Below are 27,623 nucleotides of genomic sequence, written 5' to 3'. Positions count from 1 at the left end.
CCTATCACCCATCCTCTCTCCCTCTCGCTGTGGAGCTGATGCTAAGGCTCATAACCAGGATGTGAGGACCAAGTCCTAAAGGTAACCTCTACCCATCAAGGGTGTATGTTGTGGACAAGCAGCTTGGGATGCTGGTGCTATCAGCATGACTAACAATGCCTGGAGAGTACAGAGTGGAAGCAGGACAAATCTATCCTACCAACCAGCCCCATGGGGAGCCCAGCAGGAATGGAGAACTTCAAAGGCTACTTGGACACAAGGTAGAAATCTGCAGGACATGCAACTTCCATCTTTCATGGGAAGGATCTTCAGGCAACCAGTTAAGAGGTTGTAAAGTGACCTTGTCCATGGTCCCATGGCTGGTACCCCAAACTCCCACTTAAAGGTACTGTGGCACCAAAGCCTGGTTTTCTGCTACCCTGGAGCTGTTTATCTTCCTCAGCATCATCATTCTGCTGCCCATATCATAGGTCCTCAGGACTTCAGTGTACCCAAAGCTGAGATGGCTCATGCCCACATTTGCTGGCAATTCATTTCTTACTCTAAATCCAGTCCTGTTGCATGGCTACTCTCAGCTCCTGCTTTGTTTTCTATCAATCACCTTTGCCTGAAAGGCCATAACTTACTCTACCAACCAGGCAAGCGTTGGAGAGTGTATTGCAGCGCACTCAACAAACCCTCTTCTTGGCAGCATTAATTTGCCATGCACTGATGAAGCTGTGCTTTGGAAAATCAAAATCACCTTCTCCAGAGATTTGTGTTGTAAAACACCCGTTTATTAAAAGAAAGCAGTGATGGCAGCTGACAAAAACCCTGTTATGCTGAGACATAACAGCAGGAGGCATGTTTTCAAAAGAGCTTGTCCTTCATCACGTTTCACATCTACAGCAGGATTCCCACTGTGTTCAACAAAAATGGGTATTTCTTCTGTACACTAACTGATAAATGAGTTTGTCGGAAACTGTGGCTTTGAACGGGGGCGGAGGCAGCCTGGAAAGGCTGAGCACTTTGGGTACACACAGATGCAATGGGAATGAAGGATGTGGAAGTGCACTGACCAGGTTCAGTTAGCCAGGGAAGCCCCACTCCTTCAAAATAAAACCCCAACCCAACCCCAAAACCCATCCCTCTGCACCCTCAGAAACATGTTCCAGCTCCATTACCTGAAGGTAGAGACGGTGCTGCTGAACCTGCTGCTGTGGCCATTGGTGGAGATGAACCGGTGTGTTTGCCTGGTGGGATGTGAAGCTGGTGTGTGGGATCATCAGGGACGGGGAGAAAACGGGCGACGGGGCTGGAGGTCGGACAGTGCTACGGGTAACCGGGTGCATCTGTACTGGGGGAGGCAAGATCTGCTGCTTTGCAACGAATCTGCCACGAGGAGGAAAATCAGACATGAGAATCCTGGAGCAGGCCCTGGGGAGCCCAGGTGCTGCAAGAACCCAGCCAGAGCAGGGGTTGTGATAGCAGGCCCTGGATTTCCCCCTCTCCATCAAGCATGGACTGGAACTGCAGAACATTAAGGTATTTTAAGGCTGTACATCTCCATAACTTGATTAGGCAGTTTAGGCTTTGCAAAAGATAGAAAATACTTAACACCCCATCCCTTTTTACAAAGCATTTTAGTTATCACATAGTTCTTTGTAATTAAAAATATTCTCATTACTTTTCTCCTAACCAGATGAGCTTTTGTTCCTTTTAACACCAAGACTTTGCATTTGCATGACCATGTACAAGTTCTTCAAAATACTTTTCAGTGCTGAAGGTGCCCTACTAAAACACTGCATGGAAACAAAAGACACCAAGGACTCACTCACTTTCCTTGCTGCCTGCTGGCACTGCTCTGCACGGACTGGCCACTGCCGTTGGTGGCAGGCATCATGGCTTGGATAGACTGGTCCAACAGCATCCTGCGGTGGAAGGAAAACAGGATGGTCAGGGAAGGGAGAGGTCCAAACACCTGGCTGTCTCTAGAAACAAATCCCTGAAAATCCTCCCTGAAAACCCTCCCTGAAAACATGCAAACCATCACCTTGAAAAAAAAGGCTAATGAAATAGGATGCTATTATCACCTTGCCTGATGCACTCACAGAGCTGAGCTGAAACTTGCTAAATCTTTCATGTATGAAAAAAGGTATGTCTTATAGAAGGTTAAACCTCCAGGGTTTATCTTGTTTCCTTACACAGTATTTTGAAACAGCCGGATCCTGAAGGCAGTGTCTGCAGATACCTCCCTGAAAGCTGGCTGAATAGTTTGGGCACTTGTGTATGTTTTAGTGGTTCCAGCATTGTATAAAAGAAAAATGGCTTTGGCACAGCACTTGTCCTGCCTGGAGAAAAGACACTTCAGAGCAAGCACACACAGGTTTGGGAAAAGCTGTCCCTACTATTTTTCCCTTTTCACTCCCTCTGACAGCAGAAGGTGTCCAAAGGTTACTGAGCTACATGGACAATTTATGGAAATATGGAGAGAAAAGGATTTCAGGCCCCTGAGGGTACAGCACGGTGTGCCTAGCACCCTGCTTGCATGCATGCTGGGCTCACCACTAACCCAGATGTCTGCAGGAGGGAACATCCTTATGGTCCTGCTGTGGCACCCAGAGTCCATCACCCCCAAACCCAGATGTGCCTGTCCCCCCTGCTGCCCAGGTACTGCCACTTTCTGTCACCGCCATCAGGATGGTCCCAGCAGCGCTGTGTTCACACCTGAGGCTCCTGTCCTGGCTGTAGTCAGACTGCAGTTGCCTTTCACTGCCATCATCTGGCATCTGTGCAGCCACTGTAATGGGATGTGTTTGTGATAAAACCACGGGGTTGTTGTAGAGGGGCACTGAAATGCTCGTCTGCCCTGGCAGACGTGTTTGCTGGGTTTGGTTTCCTCTCACTAGGTGCTGCTGCTGCTGCTGCTGTACCTGAAATGAAGACATAGATACCCATGTGAGCTTTTACAGTTCCCTAATAGAAGGCTAAAACAACAGCTTCCAAGGAAGTCCCCAAACAAAGAGTCTCATCTTCTCTTTAAAGCAGTAGATTTGATCTTTTTTTGCTTTTGGACACCTCAATTCTTTCCCAAAGAGATGTGACCATCTATGCAGTGGGTTTAGATCTAGTGATGACAAACTTGGTTTTCAAACCTGCCTTCCAAGCTTTCTCAGGCAGAAGAAAATTAATCTTCTATAATTATAGCTACTTCCCCACATTACAAAGTCACTACACTCACTGGCTATGAACCAGCATCATGCTGCAGTCACAAAGAGAAGCGAATCAGAGCCCAAATCTCCCACTCAGCTCCTCTCTGATCACCAGGACGGCTCCAGTGGTCCCCAAGGCTTAATGCTTTTAGGCTGCTTGGGGTTTATTTTTACAGTTGAATGACAAATTTTGTAATGCAGGCTACAGAGCAAAACCAACACAGAGGAGATGTGTGGTTTGGTCCTCTCTGTGGACCATGGAGAGGGGGGACACAGTAGACAAGTATCTAAGAGCCAGGAAGGGGGTAATATGGAAACAACAAAGCAGGGAGTGACCTGGGCAGCCATGCTGCAAGGGTCCCTGAGGAATTGGCGTGGTGAGGGCAGGAGGGTGCTGCAGTAGTGCTTCATCCCTGTAAGGCCTTGTTGCTGTGACTTCTTGGCTGTCGTCTGCCTGGGCGTCCCCGGTGGTGGCCTCCTGGGGTTTGGGTGCTGCAGGTTGTTAAAGACTATGGGGATCGGCTGCTGCATCAGCATCTTCAGATAAGAGAGACACACAATGGAGTTGTCACAGCTCATATGGTGGTTGTGCTGCCTGGGAGGTAACGGCTCCAGCTCCCAGACTGTCTCTATCAGCACAGATACACTGCAGCAGCAATACAGCATCTTAGAATCATGGAATGGTTAGGCTTGGAAAGGAACTTAAGATCATCTAGTTCCAGTCCCCCTGCCATGGGCACGGAAACCAACATCTCTAAATTCAGGGCAGCATGAGCCATCAATAACAGAAAATCAAATGTTAGCTTGTGCCTAAATACTTATTCAGAGCCACGACCATTCCAGCTTCATTATGCCTGCTGCGTTTTGCAGGAACACAATAGGGTCCAGCAGCATTAACCAGCCACCGAATCGCCAAGCTCTTTGCACAGGAGGAAATTTGGATTAGCTTGAGATTAGTTTTTTCTAAATCATGAAAATTAGTGACTCAGTACTTAAGCAGAAACTGACACCGCTCATCTCTTGGGAGATACTACTCCCACATTAGAGACCAAACTACCAATTTACCCGGAGCTCATTTCTAAACGTGTTTTCCACTGACAATCTTGTTACTGATCTGCTCAAAGGAAAAGCAAATGGTTTGTGGGTTTGAGAACCCTGGGGGCAGTGAATACCTGCAGGTTGGAGTCCTGCACGAGCTGGAGCTGCTCCTTGATGACATGGAGCTCTTCTTGCTGCGTCTTGATGTCAGCTTGCAGTATGCGAGTCCTCTCCTCCAGCTGCTCTTTCAGCTGATGCATCATCCCCAGCTGGGTCGGGAAATGGTACACTGGCTGCAGGGAACAGAGAACAAGATCATGGGGTGGAACCAGTTCTGCTATTCATGTTCATAGTGATGTGGGCTTCAGATTTTCAGCTTTTGCCATAGAAAATATGATACAAAAAACTGCAATTGCATATTTAACCAAAGCGTGACTGTACTTCCAGAGCAGCAGCACAACTGCCTCATACTCATTGCCTCATTCCAGACCTTGGCCTATTAAATTCCTGCGCAGATGTAGGGTCCACACATGCGACTTCCTGTCCCTTTAGGGTGACTCCCTGCTGATTTTGGACCACTTGTGTTTTGTGGTAGATACTGCATGCAAACCCTTCCCAGACCTCCAGGGTGGCTTTCAGCTGTGCTGCTAATTGTATCTGAGAAATGCCAGGCCCAAGTTTGGATGCAATCCCACCTTGGGATCCATCCTTCAGACCTGTGCTGACCACCTTCAATCCGTATATTACAGTCTGAATGTTCACTACACTGACCTCAAAGCTCTGCAAGGATGGGCCTCACAGTTACAGTTGGTGACTCCCAAGTATTTCTTTTTCTGGCCTAAGTCAAACCTTCTGTGACATCCCCTTCCTCTACCACGGCAATAAAGCTCTTCATTATCATATCAGCCTGTAGTTAGTAGCCAGCAATTCAGAGATGAGCCTTCAGCAGCCCCCAATGGTTTTGACAAGTGCAAACCTCCCAGACTATCTCCTTGGCTCTCCTACCTGCTCTGTCTCCAGCTGTCATAATTTGGCTTCAGGTAAATCTCAGTAGCAGCAACAGAAAGGGCACTGAAACCTTGTCCCCACGCTGGGACGAGCCAGCAAGGGAGTGAGAACCATGAACTGGAGCCACCAAGTCTGTCCCACTGACTGACCACACCAGTGTTTAACAGAAACAGACCACGTACCATCACAGCGTGCTGAGAGGGGGCTGCCAGCTGAGCCACCGGCGGCTGAGGGAGCTGTTCACCAGGGGCTGGAGGAGTTGCTATGGCCTAGAAATGAAAACTTCACCTTACTGTAGGTCCATAGCACCTCTGACACAGAGCCGGTGCAACACCACCTCACACTGGTGATGGGTAGAGGGAACTGGACAACTCCATGTGTTTATCCGAGGATGAGTCTGAAGGGAGAATTTAAGTTCCCTCATGCCCTCCTCGGTGTCAGCATCCATTTTTGGATAAATGCCATTTCACACGTACAAACCCCAAGAAAAGCGGACTTGTGGTGTGAGGTGTTTGGCCTGGAGGAGCAAACCGAATCCCGAACGGAGGCAGCGAGGAGGCTCTAGCGGCTCTCCACTGGCTCTGCTGGCCAGCAGCACTCCCCACGGCCCTGTGCTCAGGCCCAGCACACTTGGAGGTGAGAATCTAGCCTCTCTGAGGGCAAGCTTAAAGTTTATCAAGCTCATTTCTTTATGACATGATAACACTATTTCTTGCCGGCACCACTGACCTGAGCGCTTCCAGCTGATGCCAGCCGCAGGGCTGCCTTCTCCGCCTGCCCCCCCGGCACTGCCAGGCGGGTGGGAGTGCTGGTGTCCGTGTGTCGCATGGATGACGTGGCTGGAAAAGAGACAGTCTGCTATGATGCTGCAGACCTGTGCCTGGGTACCCTGACTGAGCCTGAACCCCAAGGACACAGATGAGCAGTGACAAAGCTTCCAAGCTGGGTCCCCAGACTGCCCCGCTATGGCCCCTCTGGCTCCCTGCCTGACTCAACAGGTTTCCTTCTGATGCTAACACCACATTTCAGCTTTCCCTCCATGGGTGCCTTGAAATGAGCTTTCCCACTCTTCCCCTGGCAAGGTGCTGTGGCTTTATAGCATCCTTCCAGTACCTAAAGGGGCCTAAAGGAAATCTGGAGAGGGACTTTTTACAAGGACATGTAGTTATAGGATGAGGGAGGGGTGAGCTCTGAGATGAAAGAGGGTAGATTTAGATTAGGTATTGGGAAAAATTCTTCCCTGTGAGGGTGCTGAGACACTGGCACAAAGGGCCCAGAGAAGCTGTGGCTGCCCCATCCCTGGCAGTGTTCAAGGCCAGGTTGGACGGGGCTTGGAGCAACCTGGTCTAGTGGAAGGTGTCCTTGCCCATGGCAGGGGTTGGAACTGGATGAGCTTTAAGGTCCCTTCCAACCCAAATATTTCTATGCTTTCAAGGAAAGCCCTGTGTCAGCTTCTACCCATGCCCCTGCATGGGCACTGCGGTCACAAGTTACAAGCTGTGCTGGTCCTGGACACACTGAGCACCCCACTCCTGCCTTGACTGGAGCACTCCCAAAGTCAAACCCTGTGTTTTGGAGGTGACCTGCGCTGGCACCTACACGTGGAGTCGGAGAGAGCGGTGTGTGAGGAGCGCCGGGAGCTGTGGGACGACAGCGACACTCCCTCCCGGCTGGCATCCTGGCTGCTGCCGCACTGCCCTACATCCAGGTAGCTGCTGTGGCTCTGCAGGAGCGAAGCACAAGTGGTGAGATCGTCAGTGCTGGAGAGGTCCTCCACCTCGCTGACCGCTTGTTTGCATAGGATATAACAGGCTGGGTATGTAAAGGGCCAGCACTGCAGCACCACATCACCAACCCCCCGTGCAGTATTTGGTCTGCCTCTGTGTTCACCCTAAAGCCTTCAGGTATCCTTATGCTTTTATAGTTGGCTTCCTCCTGCCCCATTTCTTCAGGGATGTCTGATTTCTTGCCCGTGGCACACTGGGAGCTCCCAGCCTCCCACTCCCCTCCAGAAGCAGTGGGAGCAATCACTGTGCCTCTCCTCCACCTGCCTTACATCAAAAGATGCAGCTTCAGGTCTGCAGAAAAATATCTCAGCCACCACATAGAAAGGGGAAGAAGACTTGGAAATGTGCTGTGCTGACAGAGAAGCAGCTGCTTGCAAGATGGTCCTTGCTCAAGTGCAAAAGGTCTCTGGGACAGCTTCCCCTATACATCCCATAAAGCTTCTATAAAATAATGTCAGAAGAGCAGTGAGGCTAAGGGAATTATAATTGCACATCAATCCACCTGAAAATGCACTTACTGGTCTTTGTAAACTACCGAGAGGAAGAACGTAAAAGTAATTAAAATGCCCTTGTGAATTGAGCAGGTGTGTTGGGATGCCAGTCTGATGCAAGCCATGGAAGTTTATTGCTCTGGCCACAAGGATGTGATCCTGCCCAGTGGTGTAAACAGAGCTGAAATCTAGAATGAGTGTTTTCCTTGGTCACAACCCAACTGAAGACTTGGGAGAAGGAGAAGAAAGAACAGGTATTTTCCAAGACTGGCAAGTGATTACTCAGTTCAGTTTAAACACCTACTCATTCAACCGTGAAGGGATACGGTACCTTTAGAGAAGAGGATGCCAGTTCAATTGATGACTCCTCAAGGCCAAGATCTCGCCTTCTTTCAGCTCGAACTTCTGCATAACTAAAAAAAGTAAATAGAAATTAAAATCCATTTTTTTCACTCTGGATAGCATCTATTTTATGGTAAGTATCCTACCATACAGATCACCACGGAGCTTTCACAGCGCACACAGACTCCCCCTCTCTCATACACAAGGCGCTTAGAGGAACATCATCATACAGCCTTGCAGTCTGTGAGTAACTGACTAACACATGCTGAATATCCACCGATTAAAGCCAACAGGGCAGTGTCTCAGTCCCACTGCACCCAGGACTGCAGAGCCTATATGGTTAATTGCACTAATCATTCCAAGCACAAAAGTAGACACTCTGCAAAGTTCAGCCTCAGGTGCCTTCAAGGAAAACTAATCTAAAAGCAAAGTGCACTTGGTTACTGAAGACAGAATGGGTGCTTTGTCTTCAGTACAATTTTTCTGATAAAGGATATTCCCATTTTCAATCATCAGGCAGAAAAATAGCCCTACAGCTTCGGTGCAGGTAAACTGCCATAGCAAAGATACATTTATTTTCTAACCTGCAGCATTAGAAAATGGGTATGTTAACATCCCATGGTCCCATGGAAGCTCTGAATACAAACCGATGGCTTCCCAGGTGCAGGAATGCCCATGAATGGGATCTAAAAATGTGTATTTGCTTTCTTTAGCATTTTTTTTCTCTTACACAAGAAAAATATTTAAAGTAAACAATGCCACATGATTCACTATTGGGATAAATTGGAGAGGATGTTTTTTTAAAGACTCTCTAAGTGCATGTGGATCATGAGCATGGAAAGGTGCCAGAATTTGGGATGCTAAAATATTAATGAGCCATTACCTTCGTTGGAGGCAAGAGAAGTTGCTGAACTCACTTATACCATTGTAGGCAATGAATTCTCCTGAAAGCGTGTTTTAATTTGTGTGCTTCAATAATATATTCTAAATGTTAACTATATGACACAGAACTGAATTTCAAAATTGATTTAGAATGGTATCACTAGGTTTAAGAGGCACTGGAAGCAGAAAGAAGAAACCATGCACAATAAATTCAGACCTTACAGTGAAGCCCAATTCCCTGAAGCTACAACTAACTCAGAAACAATCTGTTTAACATTTGCTTACAATTTGCATATAGAGATAGGACAATGGGTGATGGCTCTAAACTGACAAAGGGGAGACTCAAGATTAGATATGAGGAAGAAGTTCTTCCCTGTGAGGGTGCTGAGGCACTGGCACAGGGTGCCCAGAGAAGCTGTGGCTGCCCCATCCCTGGCAGTGTTCAAGGCCGGGTTGGATAGGGCTTGGAGCAACCTGCTCTAGTGGCAAGTGTCCCTGCCTGTGGCAGGGGGTTGGAACTGGATGAGCTTTAAGGTCCCTTCCAACCCAAACCATTCTATGACTCTATGTTTCTATCATGATAGCACTTTATATAAGCACACCAGCTCTCATCACTGACACCCGTTTAGGGGTGTAAGGTGTTCTGTCTGTGTTTTGCAATATAGAGAAGAATCTCAGTTTCCTAGTTGTTGTTCTTTCAGATGATTGACAAGAAAAAGGGGGACCAGAAAAAGATTTGCAAAGTGATTCCTGACAGTAAAGAAAGACGCAGTGAGCAATATGTTTACTCAAGTTAACAGAACAAACCAGTATGCCACTATTTTTTCCAGCCCTTCAGTAAATACATTCCCACTCTGAACACGATCTTTTTTGAGATGACAGTGGTAACCAAGCAGATTCCCCTACAGAAGGCACTCATCATAGAGCATCCCACACACACATCGCCTTCCAGCTCCGATTTGCAGTCGAACACAACCAGCTTCCCACTAGGGGGGGATCCAGGGCTGAGTTTCATGTGAGGAATAAGGCTAGCAAGACAGCAGAGCATTTCAATCATAAATATTTAAAGCTCTGATCAAAAGGTTTTGTGGAAGATGTATGGTCCTATTCATGCCCATAAAGCCGCCTAATTCTTAACAGCTTTAATTCTTCCTATGGCCATGCCATGGCTAGGGATAAAAGGGGAATATAACACACTGACAGACTTGGCCAAAGCTTCCAGGTTTTTGGCCTGGTTGCCAAAAAAGAATAAAGGAGTAATAAAAACAGATGTTCCCTGTAGTAATAGCTTTATAGATTTACATACCACCTTAGTGTGACAAAATGCACAGCAAATATTTGGCTAACACAAAACAGAACTAGAAAAAATAACGCATGAGCACATGGGACATACATTGTGAAGTGTTTGGTGCCTGCTCCTACCTAACTACTAGGTGAGTGCAAACGATGAACTCGGGTTTAGAATTCCACTGGTGGTAGGTGATGTAGTAGTGTGTCTGCAACCATATCCACTGCTGGCCTTTGGTCAGGAACCGGTAGTAACAGGACTTTCCTTTTCCAAACTGCATCACTGGTAAAATAAAAAAGAAAGCCATTTATAGCAAACAGGAATTTCATGGTGCAAAGGTGATTAGAAAACCCACTCAGTCCCATGCCCCTCCTGCAGTCTGCTACTGCACTGAAATGCCTTTATAAACACAGCAGATGATACTTTTCTGCTATTGATTTCAAAAAGTGCACTCTGCTATTTTGAGATTGATCTAATAATTAATAATTGGCATAACTCTATAACTAGCTGTATTTTCATAACTTATTCATGGGATCCTTCGCAATAAGCATAAATAACATTAACTGAATAAATTATTGGCCTTTCACAAGTATATAAGAATGCATTTTAAAGACTGGGGGCTTGAAGCCAGGATCATAATAATGGCATAAAACAACAAGATAGTGGAGTTTTAGCAGTTTAACTGAAAGTTTTCTTCCAAGAGATGACCCAGTGATACCAGACTTGGTACGTATTATCAGAGTATGCCCAGAAAAAATTCAAGTGGTGTAATACAACTAGAAAATAGTGAGAACTACATTAAATAACCACATTGTTTCCAGATTGCTTGGAGTGCAAAACAAAATTTGCTCACCTAAAATACCCATAATTAATGCAAAATAAAATGTGGTTTGCGCAAACCCATTTCACTTCACAGTAGGCAAGATGCCTGCCCTGAGTGGTCAACCTCACAAAGAGGAACTTATCAAGCCACACTAACCCAAGTATTTTTACTCACCTGCACACCTCTACTTTGTTAAATATCAGGACTAAGTCCTTCAGCGATCCCATTAACAGTGATGGGCTTTATATGAAGCACTTAGTGAAGATCTGGCTAACACACTGTGCGGGGGTCACTCAGCTCCCAGTCCAGGCAGAGATTTCCTGAAGCAACTTCCGTAAGTCACTGTGCAAGCACCTTATTTTGTCCCCTGCACAGTAAGATTAAAGGAACCTTTCCTTCAGGTGTGTTGTGCAAATCGTCTTTTAGTATGTAAGAGGAGATCGATCCATGGCTACCAGAGATGTAGAATATAAATCGCTTGAAAGAGTCTCTGCTGAATGATCTGACCCCACTTTCAATACAGTTAGTGTCTACATCAAACTGCAGGCACATATTACCGAAAGGACATCATCTGCTTAAGTAACTCACTCCTGTCTGAACAGTCTTTAAAGCTAACGGCACTCAAAAGTACTGTACTTGAGAGCAATTAAAATTTTCCTTTAATATTGCCATCTGCACACTTGCTGCACTTGATTCAACCTGTGTCTGGCCCTTTTCACAGCTTCCTGTATGCTCTCAGCCATGCAACCCACTTCCCCACCACCCGTTCTGTACCAGCACTTTGCTCAACAGGGTATGAAAGCTGGCAGGGAAGTGGAGTGGGGAAACTTGACATGTAAAGAAGTAGTAATTTTCTCCATTCTCTACTAGGTCCTTTACCATCTTATGTGTAAGTGGTAGAGATGGGGGTGGTTTGCAACTCAGAGACGGAGCAGCATCTCTAACTCCAGCATGCTGGGGGGGCTGAGGAGTTCCTCAGTGTCCCTGCATCACGCTGCTCTGCATCTCAGAGCAGTTACAGCATCCCACTTTCTCCACTCTCTGGGGTGTCCTTCTTTTCTTTTGACAAAAATCCTTTCAAACAGATAGCAGAGATACAAACACATGGAGAGTTCGCCCAACAGCATACCTATAAGTAATATTTCTTAGCAAAATATCTCATTACCTAGGTGCATTTTACAAAGTGTGCAGTTTCATTTCAGTGCTTGGCAATGCAAACCACCTGGATGACAGACCTAATTCTGGCTTGATACCTGAATCTGAAGTGAGTGTAATAAAATGGAAAAATACAGTCTCAGGGATAAAGCATCTCACAAGCTCATCTGGTAGAAACAGCACACTGGTTACCAGTAGAACCTGTCTGCTACCACTTTTTGCCCTTCACATCAAATCCAGATGGTCAGCAGGACATAGTTCTTCAGCAGCAGGCTGCACTGCTGCAGTACCCAGGCTAAGTGCTTCCTCTGGCCTGGCTCCTCCTGGGCTCTTGTAAGTCATGGTACTTCACCTTACACAGAGATGAACTTTGGTCATTCTCTGGTGTTCACACAGCAGCCTGAACTGGACTTTTCTGCTTTACTTTCAGGTCAACCAACAGTTCACCCACAGGGAATCTGTATCCAGCACTTTTGTATTTAAAAATTACAGTCCCTTCACTAGGGACTGTAGTGACAGGACAAGGGGTAAGGGGTTCAAACTTAAACAGGGGAAGTTTAGATTGTATATAAGGAAGAAATTCTTTCCTGTCAGGGTGGTGAGGCACTGGAATGGGTTGCCCAGGGAGGTTGTGAATGCTTCATCCCTGATGCTGTTCAAGACCAGGTTGGACGAAGCCTTGGGTGACACGGTTGAGTGTGGGGTGTCCCTGCCCATGGCAGGGGGCTTGGAACTGGAGGATCTTAAGGTTGTTTCCAACCCTAACTATTCTATGATTCTGTGAAAAAATATTATGAATCTCCAGAGGCATTTTACTAACAGTAAGTGAGGTTTGCAACATCTAACTGCACAGGCAGGTGGTCCAAATGCTGTTTTCAGAAGGCATTTTGGTGAGCTGAGCCTTCTTGACTGACTCTGGACCCAGGAGAACAGAACTCAGGAGCTGTGACAACTACAAAACTGCCAGGGTTTGAGGCTGCCTCACAAACTGGGGGCAGAGCGTGGAAAGCCCTGACTTCCCATCTATTAATCTCATTTCACTCTCAGACAACCTGTGCTCAAACACGGTATCTGTCAGTCTGGGAAACCTGCACAAACAGTTCCTGCTCTGAGTGAATTCTGCAGGGATTCAGACTCGTCAGCTACAACAGTCTGTGACAGGAAGAGCGAATTCCCTCGCACCCCAGATAAAGATGCCTTTTGTGACGACAGTAAAGGGTTTTGCATAAATGACAAACGAGATCAAAGACAGGCACGCTACAGAGGGAGCGGAACTTACAGTGTTCATGGCACCTAGCAAGAAGCTCCAGGTCATCTGCGTGGTAGTAATCATACCCTGACGTTCCCAGAACCTCAAAGGGTAAATATCCTATAATAGGCGGAGCCCTAGAAGGGAAGCAAAGGGCAGGGAGTGAGCACAAACCCTCACTCTTTGACATCCTGGCAGATACGCTGCAACACTAGCAACCAAACCCCCCTCATATATTCACTTGGCAGGGAAATCAGGAGTGGATTTTCATATACACAACGATGTATTTTCATATGCAAGCAAAAAAAAAGACAGCAAGAGGGAGGTAAAAATTGAGAAAATGAAAAGGTGTGTGTTTACTGTTTCACAGCCTATTCATTATGTGGGCGTAAAGAAAGGCATGTACGTATGCAAGTGACTCAATTCATTAAGCATGCTTGTGAGACACACAGCTTGAGAAACGCTATGGCTGTTCATGTGCACAGTAACTTGGAGCTCGAGTAAAATTATTCAGTAGGTTGGATGTAAATGTCATCTGGGTAGTAACTGTAGAAGAAAGCAAGCTGCAATGAAGGACCAGCTTGGGTAAAAGAAAAAGTAATTGTTCCCATGGAAAAGCTTGGGAAATTATAACCAGCAAAAATGTTTCTGCGCTGGCAGTAAAAGATAAGAATAGGCACGGGGCTGATTTTGAGGACTGTTATTTTATGCAGGTAGAGAAGGAACTGATGAAGTATTCAGATACACTGCAATGACTTCCCTCGCTATTCTGCTGTCAGTTCTAGATTTTCTATTTTCTAGGCAAAAGATGAGACTTATTTTGTTTTTAAGCAGGTGTCCTAACAACACTGAGCTTGTGCACAGCCTTTACTGGAGTCTGCTAGCTTGTAATTATGAAACAACACTGAAATGTGAGCAGAAAACCACTATTTTTGCCACTATTCCCTCTATCAGCAGTTCTCAGGTACGCTGCTGCCTGCACCAGTTCAAGCACCACACTTGGTGAGGCAGGACTTGTTTGGTTCCACCTATTTGTTTCAGCTGCTGGCTGTGCTGACAGCATGAGGCTCCCTTGCCAGGCAGTGGTGTGTTAGCAAAATGGTTAACGATTCAAAACCAGGGCAGACTGAAGGTGTCCCTGCCTATCAAACGTGCCTCTCCTCTGGCATCCTCCTGGTGCGTCAAGTGACCCTCTTAAGGAAGGTGGATGCCATAAAGTGGCTAAGAATATGAGCAAAAAATTATTTAACTGTAAGTACATTTGGATTTGGACGGAGCAGTCCTCAGTCTTCTGGCTATTAATGTGGGAAATTCTCCTGTCTTGGCTGAGCAACCAAGCTCCACATTTGTACTGCTGAGAGACACAGTGGGCATAGATTATTCAGCTAAAGAGAGCCCAGACAGGTCTATAAGCTCCATCTTCCCCACAACTGGGGGCAGTCTGGCATCAAATGGGAAATGGCGAAGGACAGCCAGGGATCTGCTCCACAGCAGCCCCAGGGGGATCAAGGTCTGAGCAGGAGCTCCATAGTCCCAGTACAAGGGGTCCTGAAAAAGCCAGATATTCATGGTCTCTGAGGGCAAAGCTCTTGAAACACAGTGTGCTTAGAACACAGTGGTCTCCGCTACAATACAGCTTTATTTATACAAATAACTTTTCAGAGTACTGTGTTCCTTTTCCTCATGTGACCCAGATTTCTGTTAATGACGATAATATGCGTATTTGTTAAAGTGTCCTTCCCTGCTGTCTCTTTGGTAGAATGGGCCAGTGTCTCTCCTATCTTTAATGACATGCTTATGTTCAGGACAGCAATGTCTTTCAGATGCACATCAGATAAACATTTAAGCTGATGAGGAAAGTATTATGCGTTCCTGTCTTTTGCCAGAATTCTTTAAATGAGAGAGCAACCACAAAATGCTCCTCATCTGTCATTTGACAAGGAGCAGCCTTGCTTATGGAATAATTTAGAAGTGCACTGTTAGCTTAAAGTTCCAGCCTTGAGACCTGCAACTCTCTCTGCAAATGGGAATGCACAGCCTCCAGAGAGCCTTTTTCATGCAGTCTTGTAATAAATGAAGGGAAAATAAGAAGAGGACCACAGTGCAGAAGAGAAACGGATCACTACCAAAGTCGACAGATTTTCTTCCTCTACACATATTTACATATAGACCCAGACTGCAGATTCTTCCTAGTTCTCTAATGTTTATCCAGATCTGTGGAGTGCTTTCTGCATTATCTATCTTTAATTTATGTTGTCATCAGGATAGCAAAGGTCCTGATTCCAACTCATGCTGGGTACCCTCTTCCCCTCCTCATGACCCACCTCAGTGTCAGGCAATGTGAGTTGATGCAAGTAAGCAAGAAACAGCAAAATACCCAACAACATTTCACAGCATCCTGCAGACTGTACTGAGAGAGGTTTGAATCGCTGATTAAAGGAGACAACCCACATGATCCCCTCCTTATTCTTGGGTCTGGGCTCACCGCTCACATCCGGGGCTGTCACAAACTCTGCCTCAGCTTATGCATCGGTTTAATTTGTCAAAACCAAATCTGCAATTAAATCTTCTAATTCACTGTTTTTTCTTTTATCTTTATAACTTCCTTGGTCATTTATGAAGATGAAAATAAAAGCTTATTGACAAAGCAAAAGATGTAGAAGGATTCCTGGAAGCTGTAGCTGCAAAACAGAGGAGCCAAACCGACACAGGGAACAGGACCCACACTGCTCAGTTTCAATGACTTAATATCTTGGAGAAGTTAGACATTTCCCCACCATTTTATATGGTTTATTACCTGTCTAAAATATGGAAAAGAGCAAAGCACTTAAGGATGCTAATAAGTAAGTTCAAGATATTGTCACTTACTCAGTTGCTTTTTTTGGTTAGAGATATTCTACTTGGAATCTCAGGCAAAGTTTTCTATTTTAAACTACAGTTTGTTTATTCATCAGTGACTAAATCTCTTACCTGTGGTCCAAGAATAAAAACTTCCATTCCAAACTATGCCTCGATGTAAATTCTTCACATGGCTCTTCAACATTGCAGAGCTCCTGCAAAACAGTCGGCACATTCAAACATTTAATTCTGTGACATGACAAAAGGAGACCTCTAGCAAGACCAAGGAAGCATCTTGTTGCTAAAACAAACCCTAGCAAAGTACAGTGTTTTTAAAGCACTTGACTTGTTTTCCCCTTATGAATGTGTAAGCCTAGTTTTATAGATGCATGAACAGATAAAAAGTGGACTGAATTTCAGAGCTAGGATAAATAGTCCAAAGGCCTCATCTTTTGTAGGCAAAATTCCCCACTTTTTGTAAATACTGGTATCTGAATATGGATGACAGCACCAGGTTCAGCTTTAAACTGAGCTGGCTAATGCCCTTTTGAGCAAGAAGCACCTACGGTTGTTATCCTTGCATCGCTGCATTGCACCACAGGACACACACAGACCAGCAGAAAGAGTCCATGGAACAGGGTGACCAGGGCTGACAGATCTGAGCCACACCATTGCACGACCATCCTTTCTCTCAAAAGCAGCTCCTGCTTTATGTCTTGTCATTCCAAGACACACACTTCTGTTGTCTCCCACTCCAGACACAGTGGGGTCCTCTCTCATTTACCAGCCCTCTGCACACACAACCTATGCTGCTGAGCGTACTCTTGAGAGGATGCCGCAAAACATCTGCCATTGAAACTGCCAAGCACACAGCTCATGGTACCAGCACCAGCCCATCCCCACATGAAAGGGACAACGCAGTCACAGAGCTCTCACCTTTAAGAACTGCGGTGTGACAAGACGAACAGTTGCTACGAGGCAAATCTGCTCCTCTGTGGCTGACCTGAAAGCTCGTGCAATAGCTGACTCAAAGCCATTACAGGAGGGTGTAGGCACTAGACACAACCAGACAATTTATTTAAGAAGAGGAAGGAGAGCTTTCTTTTCATGTTAAGGCAGGTACAATGACTGATGAAACCCAAGCAACAGACTCCTCCTACCCACAAGGCGATGCCACACTGATACATGCTGCATCAAAAGGAGCATGACCAGCAGGTCGAAGGAGGTGATTCTGCCCCTCTACTCTGCTCTTGTGAGACCTCACCTGGAGTATTGTGTGCAGTTCTGGTGTCCTCAACATAAAAAGGACATGGAACTGTTGGAACAAGTCCAGAGAAGGGCCACAAGGATGATCAGGGGACTGGAGCACCTCCCATGTGAAGACAGGCTGAGAAAGTTGGGACTGTTCAGCCTGGAGAAGAGAAGGCTGCTTGGAGACCTCATAGCAGCCTTCCAGTATCTGAAGGGGGCCTATAGGGATGCTGGGGATGGACTCTTCATTAGGGACTGTAGTGACAGGACAAGCGGTAATGGGTTAAAACTTAAACAGGGGAAGTTTAGATTGGATCTAAGAAGGAAATTCTTTCCTGTTAGGGTGGTGAGGTACTGGAATGGGTTGCCCAGGGAGGTTGTGAATGCTCCATCCCTAGCAGTGTTCAAGACCAGGCTGGACGAGGCCTTGGGTGATATGATTTAGCGTAAGGTGTCCCTGCCCACGGCAGGGGGGCTGGAACTTGATGATCTTAAGGTCCTTTCCAACCCTAACTATTCTATGATTCTATTTGAAGCACTGATCCTTTAAGCTCCAGGTTACACAGTGGTAACCACCTACCCCTGGCTTGCAGGGAAGCATCATAAGACGGTTCTGAGCAGCTAAGTGTGTAGCTACAGTCTCCTTGTCAGCCTTTCTCCAGCTCACCATTTGCATGATTCAAGATTCTACAGGTTTTTCTAACTATTTAATCTTTAAAAAGCATCATTTGACTGCCACAAGTGAATCAGAATAGAACATTTTACTGGTTATTTGAATGAGTAGGCTGCTTTACAATTGGCAGTGGGTCAAATGGAGGTAGGATCAGTCTGGTATCGCTTTTTTAAGCACAGCATGCAAAAGAGTTCGCTCTTCTGACCAACAGCCTCCCCACCACGTTTGTATGAAAAACATCTCCAACATATCCACAGCTCATTCCATCCCTGCTGATCACGGGGCATTTTCAGCTGAAACAAGGCCTCTAGGAGGCTGCAGATTAATGTACAATTTAAAGGAGTGAGAGAGAGTTAAAGGTAGGCTGGAGCAGGAACTTACCATGAGTAAAATATTTAAAATCCACTACAAATTTCACATATTCATACATCAGGGGTTCATTTGGATCTAAGCTGCCTCTTGCTAAATGGCAACAAAACTCTATTTGTTTCTCTGCTGAAATGAGAGAAAGAGAGAGAGAAATACACAATGTTACTAGAAATCTGCAGTTTAGCACACTCCACATATCAATTCTATCTAGGTGCTTATACCAGACCTGCTGCTGCGGTATCTGAGCACACCCTGCTCTTGAGGGTGCTCTTGGGATGCTCTTGAGACCCATAAGTAAATGTATAACTACCAGGAGCAATGATCAGCTGGTTCTGCTTAAAGAAATCTATTCTCACCCTTTCTCCTACAGCTCTGCAGCCACCCCACTATGCTGGGCATGAAGCCCTGGCAACATGGGTCAGTGGTATTTTCCCCTGATTTCACGTACACACAATTTCACACAAAGCTGTTAAGCTATACTACATACCCTGCTCTGGCAGTGCTCAGTAGGACCCAGATCCAAAGGGCACTGAAGTCACCCTAAGCCTTTCCATTAAGGCTTAAGCCAGAAGGAAACCAACCCCAGGGCAGAGCACCAGCACAAGGGCTGCCCAGTGCCCATGATGCTTACAGGGCAGCAAAGAGGAGAGGCTAGCACTGCCTGGCCACGGAGAACCCATGGGGAAAGGCAGACCCCAATACAGGCTTGTGAATCATGGGTGTTAGGAAGATGCTGGTGCCTGCTCTGGTGCTGGGGGTGTTTTCTGGGGAAAAGGGACATTTTGGGGGTGGGATGGCAAGCAGCAGTAGAGATCTATATGGGCTGTTCAGACGGGAAGGCTGTTGATTTTATTACACATAGGGTTTCTCAGGTGTCCCAAGACATGCAAGTTTCCTAAGGTGCAAATACTCTGCCAAAATCCTTTGGGATTTTTCTTACCCTTTTCCTTCCCCCAGGCCCTCACTCCTTTCACAGGCTCAGACCAGCATCCTGCCCTGGAAAAAAGCATCTAATGGGGGCAACTTCACTGTCTTATGGTGCTAAGCAGACAGTAAAACAAAGACTGCGCAAATCAAAGTCCAAGTACTGGGAGCACATAGCAGCATTAGTATTAAACCCCAGAAATACTAACTGCAGCAAAGCAGAAGTGGCAGGCAGGAAAATTAAATAGCTGGAGAGCCCTGTGCAGGCTCCCTAGGAGCTGTTTGCCTTTGGCAAATTTCCCTGACAGACAGACAAGAGCTGTGCTTACCGTTTAGAAAATCAGCTGCAACAGGATCTGTCATGAGCACATGTGGAGAAAGGAGCTTGTACACCTCGCTCTGCTCCCGCTCAGGCAGAAAGTTTAATATATTTTGGTCCACCAAATCTGACTGATACAAAAGAATGCTTTGTCATGTTCAGCAGTACAGCCTGACAGAAGCACATGCCTTTTCATCCCACAGCCCAGCACAGATGCTGCCTGTCTAGTGTGGCTGTTTAAGACAAGGAAGCCCAGTCAATCTGCAGGTGGATCTAGGGCAGACTATAACATTTAGGTTATTTTACCCAGGGTTGCTGTCTATTTGCAAAAGGTTGAAGGGATCCCAGAGGCTGCCCTTCTGTTCAGCCAGATGCAAGCTAGAAAAGAAACTCTCGTACCATGGGAATACAGCACAACGACAAATATCATATCAAAATGAAATTGTGAAACATTTCCCTTTGATAGCATGATACGGAAGTGGGAGACCTCCTCCTCACATCTTCCATATGTCTCTAGGCTGAACACCTGGCAAAATCAGCTTGACCCGCAAGCACCTCAGTGCTGAGCAGCCCATACATCCTGAGTAAAGGGGCTCTACTAAAATTTTATCACATATCTGTTTCTTTGCACACCGGGACATTCCGCTGGGTTAACTGTGTGCTCAGATTTGCCCTCATGTAGCACCACTCGGGCCTCATGCTTGGACCAGAAAAGACAAAAACAGGTTTTGAGGGGCCAGCACAAATTTCTACACCCAACAGATTCTAAAAGTTCTAGAAAACTCCTTGGCCACGTACTTGTGACTAAAGACCATGGGCTCAAAGTAGAAAACCCCAATGTCATTAGAAGAGCACAGAATCAGTCCTGAAATAACCTTTAAGTTATCTGAGAAGAGCTTCCACATGCAGAGATTTCATAAACATGAGATTTTCCATATACCTGGTGGAATAAACACCATCGGGACCATGCTTCAGACATGCAGCCAAGTGGTGAGCTCTGAGTACTGTGACTTTGCATAGGTTTGGGGGTTTTTTAGCTAACCCTTAAAAGTGACTCTGCTGCTCACAGGAACTTGAGAAACTCCCTAAGAGTTTGTTGGTGCAGTGACGGGGCTGCGTTAACCAGGGGAATGGTTCTTCAACACATTGTGCTGTCAGAACTTACCGGTAAGTGTCCAAGCAGAGATGAAACACTATCAGATACATAAATAATAATCCCATCTGTGGTAAGAGCAATGAGAAAGCCATCTAGTGCCTAACAATAAAGGTAAGCAAAAAAGAAAACAGAATATGAAGAATTATGCAAGGGAACAACTTAAAATATAATTTATTCTTTGGTGATGCTTCTAACAGCCTAAAACTAACATAAATCAATTATGGAAACAATTGTTCAATGTGGAAAAGTAAAAATTACACATGCTAATTCAACATTCTTATATTCTTATTTGCTCATTAATATTAAATTGACTTGTACTTTTCACCCAGTGACTGTTCATTTAACATGAAGCAAGACAATGGTGGCCAGAATTTCTACACCCACATAATCCCAGTGACTTCAGTACCTTCATTATGTGTTCTGGATTACACAATAGTTAACCATAAGGAGATGTTAGATATCATCACGACAAACGCAGCATTGTGGGTGGACGGATGGATAAGCAGAGACAGAAAAAATATACAATATTGTATTTTTAGTAATTTACGGACAATTTGGACAAGATCTAAAGCCTGCTCTATTTTGCTTAAAGCACTGATTTGTTAGGGAGTGACACAACAGTTTTAAAGTTTGTTTTGTTTTCCCTTTCTTATTCACAACGGTTTCTTTCCCAGAGTCAAAGTTCTCTGTCCCTTTTAAGTCACTGCATGTGCCTTCCCTGTTCTTCCCATCATCTTCTTACACCCAGGGTCTGTCCCTATTCTTCTCTAACATGTACCAAGATCTGGGAGGTTTAACCTCTGGTCAACACCATGCACAAAGCCAACTCTTCTAAAGATGCTGTTAGGCTGCTCTGCAGCTAAGCTACAAGAAGGCAAAAATGGAGTATTCACCACCTTCCCCACCTCAGTCATACTCTGCCTTTGCTGAAAAGAAGCCCTCTCTGGAAAAAAACTCTGATTTTAAGCAAGCTGGACAGTGGTCTAACATAGTCCAGCAAGCCAAGTTATTAAAGGGCTCTCTCTACCCTGCCACTTCTAAGGGGTGGTGGTGTGGGGGGGTTGTTTTGATTCAGCTGGAACAAGCTAGCTTGTTTGGTGAGAGAAATTTCCCAGAAAGAATGAACAGACTTTTCCAGGGAGGTGAGTCATGACATCCTGATGAAAAGGAATAACTAAGACTGCAGCACCTCCCAGCTCAGCCCAGAATACACCCTTATTTTGGTGGGGCAATGAACAACAGCTGCCCACGCAGGGTAGGAGATGTCCTTGCTGGAGGAGCACACAGCACAAACTCAAAGCTGCATCCTTAAGGAAAGAAAAAGGTAGGCTCACAGGGTGTTTCTAGATTAGCTAAGCATTTTAGAAGTGAGAGTGTCAGAGCTGTTCTCCTGGATGCACTTTAAGGCAACTCAATCAAAAGATACAGCATTCACATCACAAGTACAGCACTGCACAGCTAGCAGCAGCAAAGGCAGTGAAGTAAATGCTGGCTGGCTAATGGGATGTGGAGGAAGAGAGCTCCTCTGCTCTCTTTAGGTCCTTTCAAGTTTGTGCTAAAACTGCTAGCTCTTGCGGCTCTTCTGAGAAGGGCAACTCTCTTTTTCCACTCTCACCAGGCCAAATCTGGGCCACACTGGTCTTAATTCCTAAATGAAAAGCTGTTTATTTTAAGGGGAAGCAATCATATTTTTAACTCTGTGTCTGCAAATCATTTAGCACAACATTGGTCTGACAGGTTTGCATTATATGTGCCAGCAGAGTAGAAATCAGTAATATTACCATTGGGACCTGAAAAGGGGAAAAAGAGGTGAGTGTCTCTGAACTACTCCACTGACCTGATTACTTCTCACTAATCTACACAGCTTTAATTTCTTCTTACCTCTAACATCAACTGGGTGAACTCCTCGTTGCTAAGAAATGAAGGCTTCCAGTCTTGTCTAATCTCACAGGCTTCTGTCTGTGCTGTGATTTCTTAAAGAGAAAACATCAAAAAAGCAACATGACTCATGCTACTTGGATTTTTTTTTGTATCAAGTAACACTAGATTTCTTTTAAGAGGTTTTCAGAGGAATCATCCTCAGATCATTCTCCACACAAAGCCTTCTTGTGTGCAACAGTCATTTTCCATGCCAATGTGATACAAATGCATTAGAAATCAAGAAAAGGAAGAGGAGACATTTTGGGTGCTCTGAAGAAATCCTTCAAATGCAAGGTCAGCGAGCTAATTTCAGAGTAGCTGGGCATCGCTGGGTGTCCAGGAGTGCCCAAGCAGTAGGACAGGCTGCACCCAGACATCTTCTACCCGAGGAGACCTGTTAAGAGGGCACAGAGCCTCCTTTCCCCTGGCTTTTGTAGTGTGTGCTGTTCCTCTGCTCTTCTTCCCTCATGCTGTTTGAGAGTGTACAAAACGTGCCAGGGGATGCAGAGGCCAGCGAGGGAAACGGAGCAATGTCACTACATTAAAAAGCATCTTTTCAAGCGTATCTATGCTTAACTCATCATTGCTGTATTCAAACCTAGCTCATTTCCTGAGGCTAACTGCTGTGCCTTATTCTGCCCTGCACTTAAGTTCATGTCCTCTCTGGAGGCCTTAGATGCTTGGGAAAAAGAAGTTTTCATCTGAGCGAAATCTGGCCGCCGGGCAGATGCAGAGCAAGCACCTTCAACAGAAGCAGGCCTGAGCCCTCCAGTACCTTTCTGTTTCTGTAAGAAGTCGATGGTCCTCTGCAGTATTGTGGACTTGTCCATCTTGAGAGGGTGGCCATGGCCCTGCAGCATTGTGCAAAGCTCTTTAATGAGGACATTGAACTGGTCTCTCCTCTTCTTTTCAGATTTGTTGCGTGATGCCCTGGATGACAGAAACAAAAATGCTGCTCAGTAAAATGAAGGACATACAGCTCGACCCGGGGAGAGGCAAATGGCCCTGCCCCAGAAAAACACTTTAAATACAAGAATCTAAACTCCATTGGGACTGCTCATTTGTTTAAAATTAGTCTTAGGCATTAAACGCCTCCCTGGTGCTCAGGGCCTTGCAGCAGGACTGAACTCACCATCAGCAGGGAACATCTGGAGGTAACAAATATGATTTATATTCACTTGAGCAAGACTGCACCCTTACATTGTTTCAAAAGCATGGTAATGAGGTGAAGGTGTTATGGGCAAAATTCTTCCAGTAAGAGAAGTCCTGGCACCTATGTGTTCATGTTTTGCCAATCTCATTTTTACGAGCTTTTGTTTTGCAGTGAGTACATGCTATATAAGGTATAAAGGTCAAAATGTGAATGATTCCTTACTCCCTGATTTGCACTTGCAAAAGTAGCTTATCAAGAGACAATACTGTGGAGAGACAACTTGACTGCAGAAAAAAGTCAAGCACATGCCCTTCTATCTGGTTTTGAAAATCTGCTGCTATGATACATGAAACCAGGAATGTTAAGAGTCTGGCTGCAGAAACCACAGCTTGCATTAATACAATTTAAGAATGTTTTATTAAGGTTTTTTCCTCCATTAAAAACAATAAAGAGGAAAGCAAATCCACTCAGTTTCTTCCAAAATGTTTTTTCCAATGCTTGTATCTGAGATAACCCTGTTTTCTTACAACCTCTTCCAGCAGTATTAATTTTCTTACGTGAATAGAAGCGTATTCATGATGATACATGCTTCTTGTGATCTAGACCAAGTGTGGTATGCAGAAAGCATTTCCATTCACATTCAGGTTGGCATTTGGAGGTTCTAAGATCCAGCATTTATGTTCACAGCCATCTCTGTTTTGGTACTTGTGTACAATGACTACTTAGAACTCAGCCAAATGCTTCTCTGAAGGGAGACTAACTAATACTTGTGTTAAAGCAGGACTGCTCTGTAAGTTTCACAGGGAGCTCTGCCCCAGGTGGGCAGCACTGCATGATGCCAATAAAACCAGAGGTCAGGAATCCTGCATCAAGATAATAAAGAGCCACGGGATACCATGAGATTCTGAGGGCACAGCTATGTAATATAAAGAACACTCAGCTGATTAAGCCATCATAGGGGTGGCCAAACACACTATGAGGAGCTTGAAGATGATGACTTAATTATGTTGTTTGTGGCCTGCTATATGCAGCCTATGAACTGCATGGGGGTTTTGCCTCTGACATCAGTAGTCCCAAGTAGTTTTTCAAGCACTGGAAAACACAGCATTTACAATTCTCCCTGGGAGGAGTTTCCGCTCCCAGTGATCTGTGCATCCCCTTCATACCTCTTTGCCCTGTCCTTCTCATCTTCATCCATCAGTTCGTTTACACAACACAGAGCTCTGGAAGGAAAGGACAGAAGTACTTACTGAGACATATTCCCTGATCTTTTTGCAGATGTCAGAATATGGAGCTTACTGGTTTGTACTTTATGACCTACTAAATGTTTCAATCTATCTTCCCTTTCCCAAACTCCAATCTTGTTATGTAGTTTCTTGCTTCTGCCAGCTACTGAGTCTTGAGAAGTGAAACCATTGCTGTACCCCCAAACATACAGCTAAAATACGAATGACTTTAGAGGGAAAGAGCTTAAAGCCAGCAGCCTCTCAGATTGCCTTTGCACTCCCTGCTGCCAAATGAAGAGGAACCCTGAGGAAGCATTGAGCTTTGCACAGGAATAAGCATCTCCCCTGCAAATGTGAGAGCTGATTTGACTCTGATGTCCAAACCACGCAGCACTGTGTCTGGTCCTGTTTTGGAAAATCAAACAGGCTGCTGGTTGATTTCAAGCATTGCAATACTTGAAAAGCATCTGAGATTTCTTTCTCAGTGGAAGGGCATAGGGAGGAATAAGGAAACTGTGTTAATCCCCAAAAGGATTAGTATTAGGCAACAGCAGGCTACAATAAGGACATCTAAGCTGTGATGTGATAGACAGGTTCATCCAAAGTATCCTGCAGCCAATGACTGCTGCTTGCACTGGTGGACTTCACCACATCTGAGCTATGTTCAACCACCGGGATTCATATCCAAGACCTGAAGTAGAAACTTGTCAACAAGTCACCTGGCACTAACCAGGGGAAGAAAAGAATGTGGCCTGGGTTCCTTGCGTTCCTGCATCACAACAGTCATTGTGGGCTGCTCTCTTTACCGTCTTTATCTGTTCCTGCAGCGCAGGTAAGGTGAACGGTGGGCAACAACTCCCAGGAAGGACACAGTACTCTCAAGCCCCAGGAAATGATGGGAAATCCAATATGAGGGTAACTTCTTCATTGGTGACTTGCTTTCTGTGACCCAGACGGGCTAAATCCAAGGGACAGGAAGTCAGGCAGATGCAGACAAGACAGCTGCCATCCCTCCATGACATGTTGCCCAGGTCAGCTGTGCTGGGTTGCGTCCCCTTCAGACACCTCCAAAGAGGAAAACTGCACCTGGTCCCGGCATCAGCACCAATATGCCTCCAACTCTAGGTAGCTCTTTCACTGGTAAAACCCTCTCAAGAGACATTTTTCAGTGTGCACATCCAAATGTTTTTGCCTGCTTTAAGACTTCTCCAAGCTCAAACAACTTGGTGGCTATAAAACCACCCACAACTTAGAGGAAGTTAAAGATGCTGCTCACAGTAAAAGCTACAAAAATTTACCCTCCTTTCCTGCTCCGGGGCAAGGATCTCCCTCCCAGCAGATGACCTGGGCAGAAGAAAGTATGACTTCTTTCGTCCCAAAGTATGAAAGCACCCCATGGGGAGGGAATGGTTCTCACTCACTGCCTGAGTCACTGAAAACTACAATCCAAATTAGAAATTACCAGTTCTATTCCTCAGGTTCATCAGTCCAGACTGACGGAGTGGGATTAGCGCTTCTTATCACCATGTAAATAGAGACGGAGGAGAATTAATCCTGGAAAGAAAAGCAAATCCAGTTATAACACGCTGCATGCAAGACTTAGCGTAGAGAGAAGCAACCACTTCAAGTTGAAAAAGTTTACCACCGTAAATTAGAAACATGCTCAAGTATAAGTGGTGAATGCTCAGAAAAGCCTCCTGGATTGGGAGCTGGACCATGTTCTGAGGGTCCTTGCTCTGTCTCCGTGCCTGCTGCTGCAGAAAAAGCCTGGGAAAGCCAGGTTGACCTCTTGTGCCCAAAAAGCCATGTAGCCCACCAGGGTGGAGGAATGGCCCTACTGACCTGGGGCCACAGAGGATTGATCAGAATCCTTCCAAAATATAAGTTTACTGGGCATGCGTGCTATGAAAACCACCAAGTATGATACATTTATCTCACGTTTCCTCCTTCGAGATGATAGACTGTGGATAGACTTAAGGCCTCCCATTAAGGTTTACTACTTACAGGACATATGCCTCTCCTTTTTGTTTGTGCTTTGAGCAGTTATTAATGAACACCCTGAGCCGATTATACCCACGTTGCAGTGCTCATCTCTCTGAAACCATCACTGTTGAAACTTGTTTGGCTTCAGATGAGCCTCATTCTCAGGAAAAACACAAATGAAACCACAGTGTCCATGACTGACAGTAATATCTTCAACAACAGCCAAGTGCTGGGTTCCGAACCTAACAAGTTTTTAATGCCCTCCCTGTTTTGAGCCCAGGTTCATGGCTATTTCTCCTGTTACCATTAATACCAACATCAGCTCAAAACACTGCAAAAAACCCTCTGCAACCATGTGAATAACATATTTGTGACCATTGTGAATGAGAAAAAATACCCCCACACTTCTGATCTTCTAAAGCACTAGCGAGAGCTTGTTCATTTCACCAACTAGTGAAAACACCTCAAAGGGAAGGAAACAGCTTTTTGTTGTTCAAGGCCAGGTTGGACAGGGCTTGAAGGAACCTGGTCGAATGGAAGGTGTCCCTGCACATGGC

General features: G+C 45.5%; 1 protein-coding gene across 8 annotated transcripts in view; it reads right to left on the bottom strand.

Moving 5' to 3' along the window:
- PASD1 (PAS domain containing repressor 1) overlaps positions 1-27,623 on the bottom strand; it is a 95,095-nt gene that overhangs the window by 1,149 nt on the left and 66,323 nt on the right. For 4 of the 8 annotated variants that reach the window (XM_062613280.1, XM_062613277.1, XM_062613278.1 and 1 more), the window contains exons 2-21: positions 26,546-26,637; positions 25,024-25,080; positions 23,480-23,634; positions 22,666-22,757; positions 20,794-20,883; positions 19,639-19,759; positions 18,398-18,511; positions 17,029-17,147; positions 16,225-16,307; positions 13,285-13,391; positions 10,162-10,309; positions 7,847-7,928; positions 6,837-6,960; positions 5,967-6,076; positions 5,420-5,506; positions 4,364-4,522; positions 3,528-3,728; positions 2,707-2,912; positions 1,818-1,910; positions 1,164-1,371 (exon numbers count right to left, since the gene is read on the bottom strand). In XM_062613280.1, coding sequence (XP_062469264.1) covers positions 1,164-1,371; positions 1,818-1,910; positions 2,707-2,912; positions 3,528-3,728; positions 4,364-4,522; positions 5,420-5,506; positions 5,967-6,076; positions 6,837-6,960; positions 7,847-7,928; positions 10,162-10,309; positions 13,285-13,391; positions 16,225-16,307; positions 17,029-17,147; positions 18,398-18,511; positions 19,639-19,759; positions 20,794-20,883; positions 22,666-22,757; positions 23,480-23,634; positions 25,024-25,055 — 2,331 coding nt within the window. In that variant the 5' untranslated portion in view covers positions 25,056-25,080; positions 26,546-26,637. Of the gene's footprint in view, positions 1-1,163; positions 1,372-1,817; positions 1,911-2,706; positions 2,913-3,527; positions 3,729-4,360; positions 4,523-5,419; positions 5,507-5,966; positions 6,077-6,836; positions 6,961-7,846; positions 7,929-10,161; positions 10,310-13,284; positions 13,392-16,224; positions 16,308-17,028; positions 17,148-18,397; positions 18,512-19,638; positions 19,760-20,793; positions 20,884-22,665; positions 22,758-23,479; positions 23,635-25,023; positions 25,081-26,545; positions 26,638-27,623 lie in introns of those variants that run through there. The other 4 variants (XM_062613281.1, XM_062613284.1, XM_062613283.1 and 1 more) reach the window with 4 other exon arrangements.

This window comes from Pezoporus occidentalis, unplaced genomic scaffold (genome assembly GCF_034315485.1).
Source record: "Pezoporus occidentalis ecotype Australia unplaced genomic scaffold, CSIRO_AGI_Poc_V1 ctg165, whole genome shotgun sequence".
NCBI classification, from domain to species: domain Eukaryota; kingdom Metazoa; phylum Chordata; class Aves; order Psittaciformes; family Psittacidae; genus Pezoporus; species Pezoporus occidentalis.
Note: the sequence above shows the minus strand (reverse complement) of the source record. Positions and strands in the feature narration are given on the sequence as shown.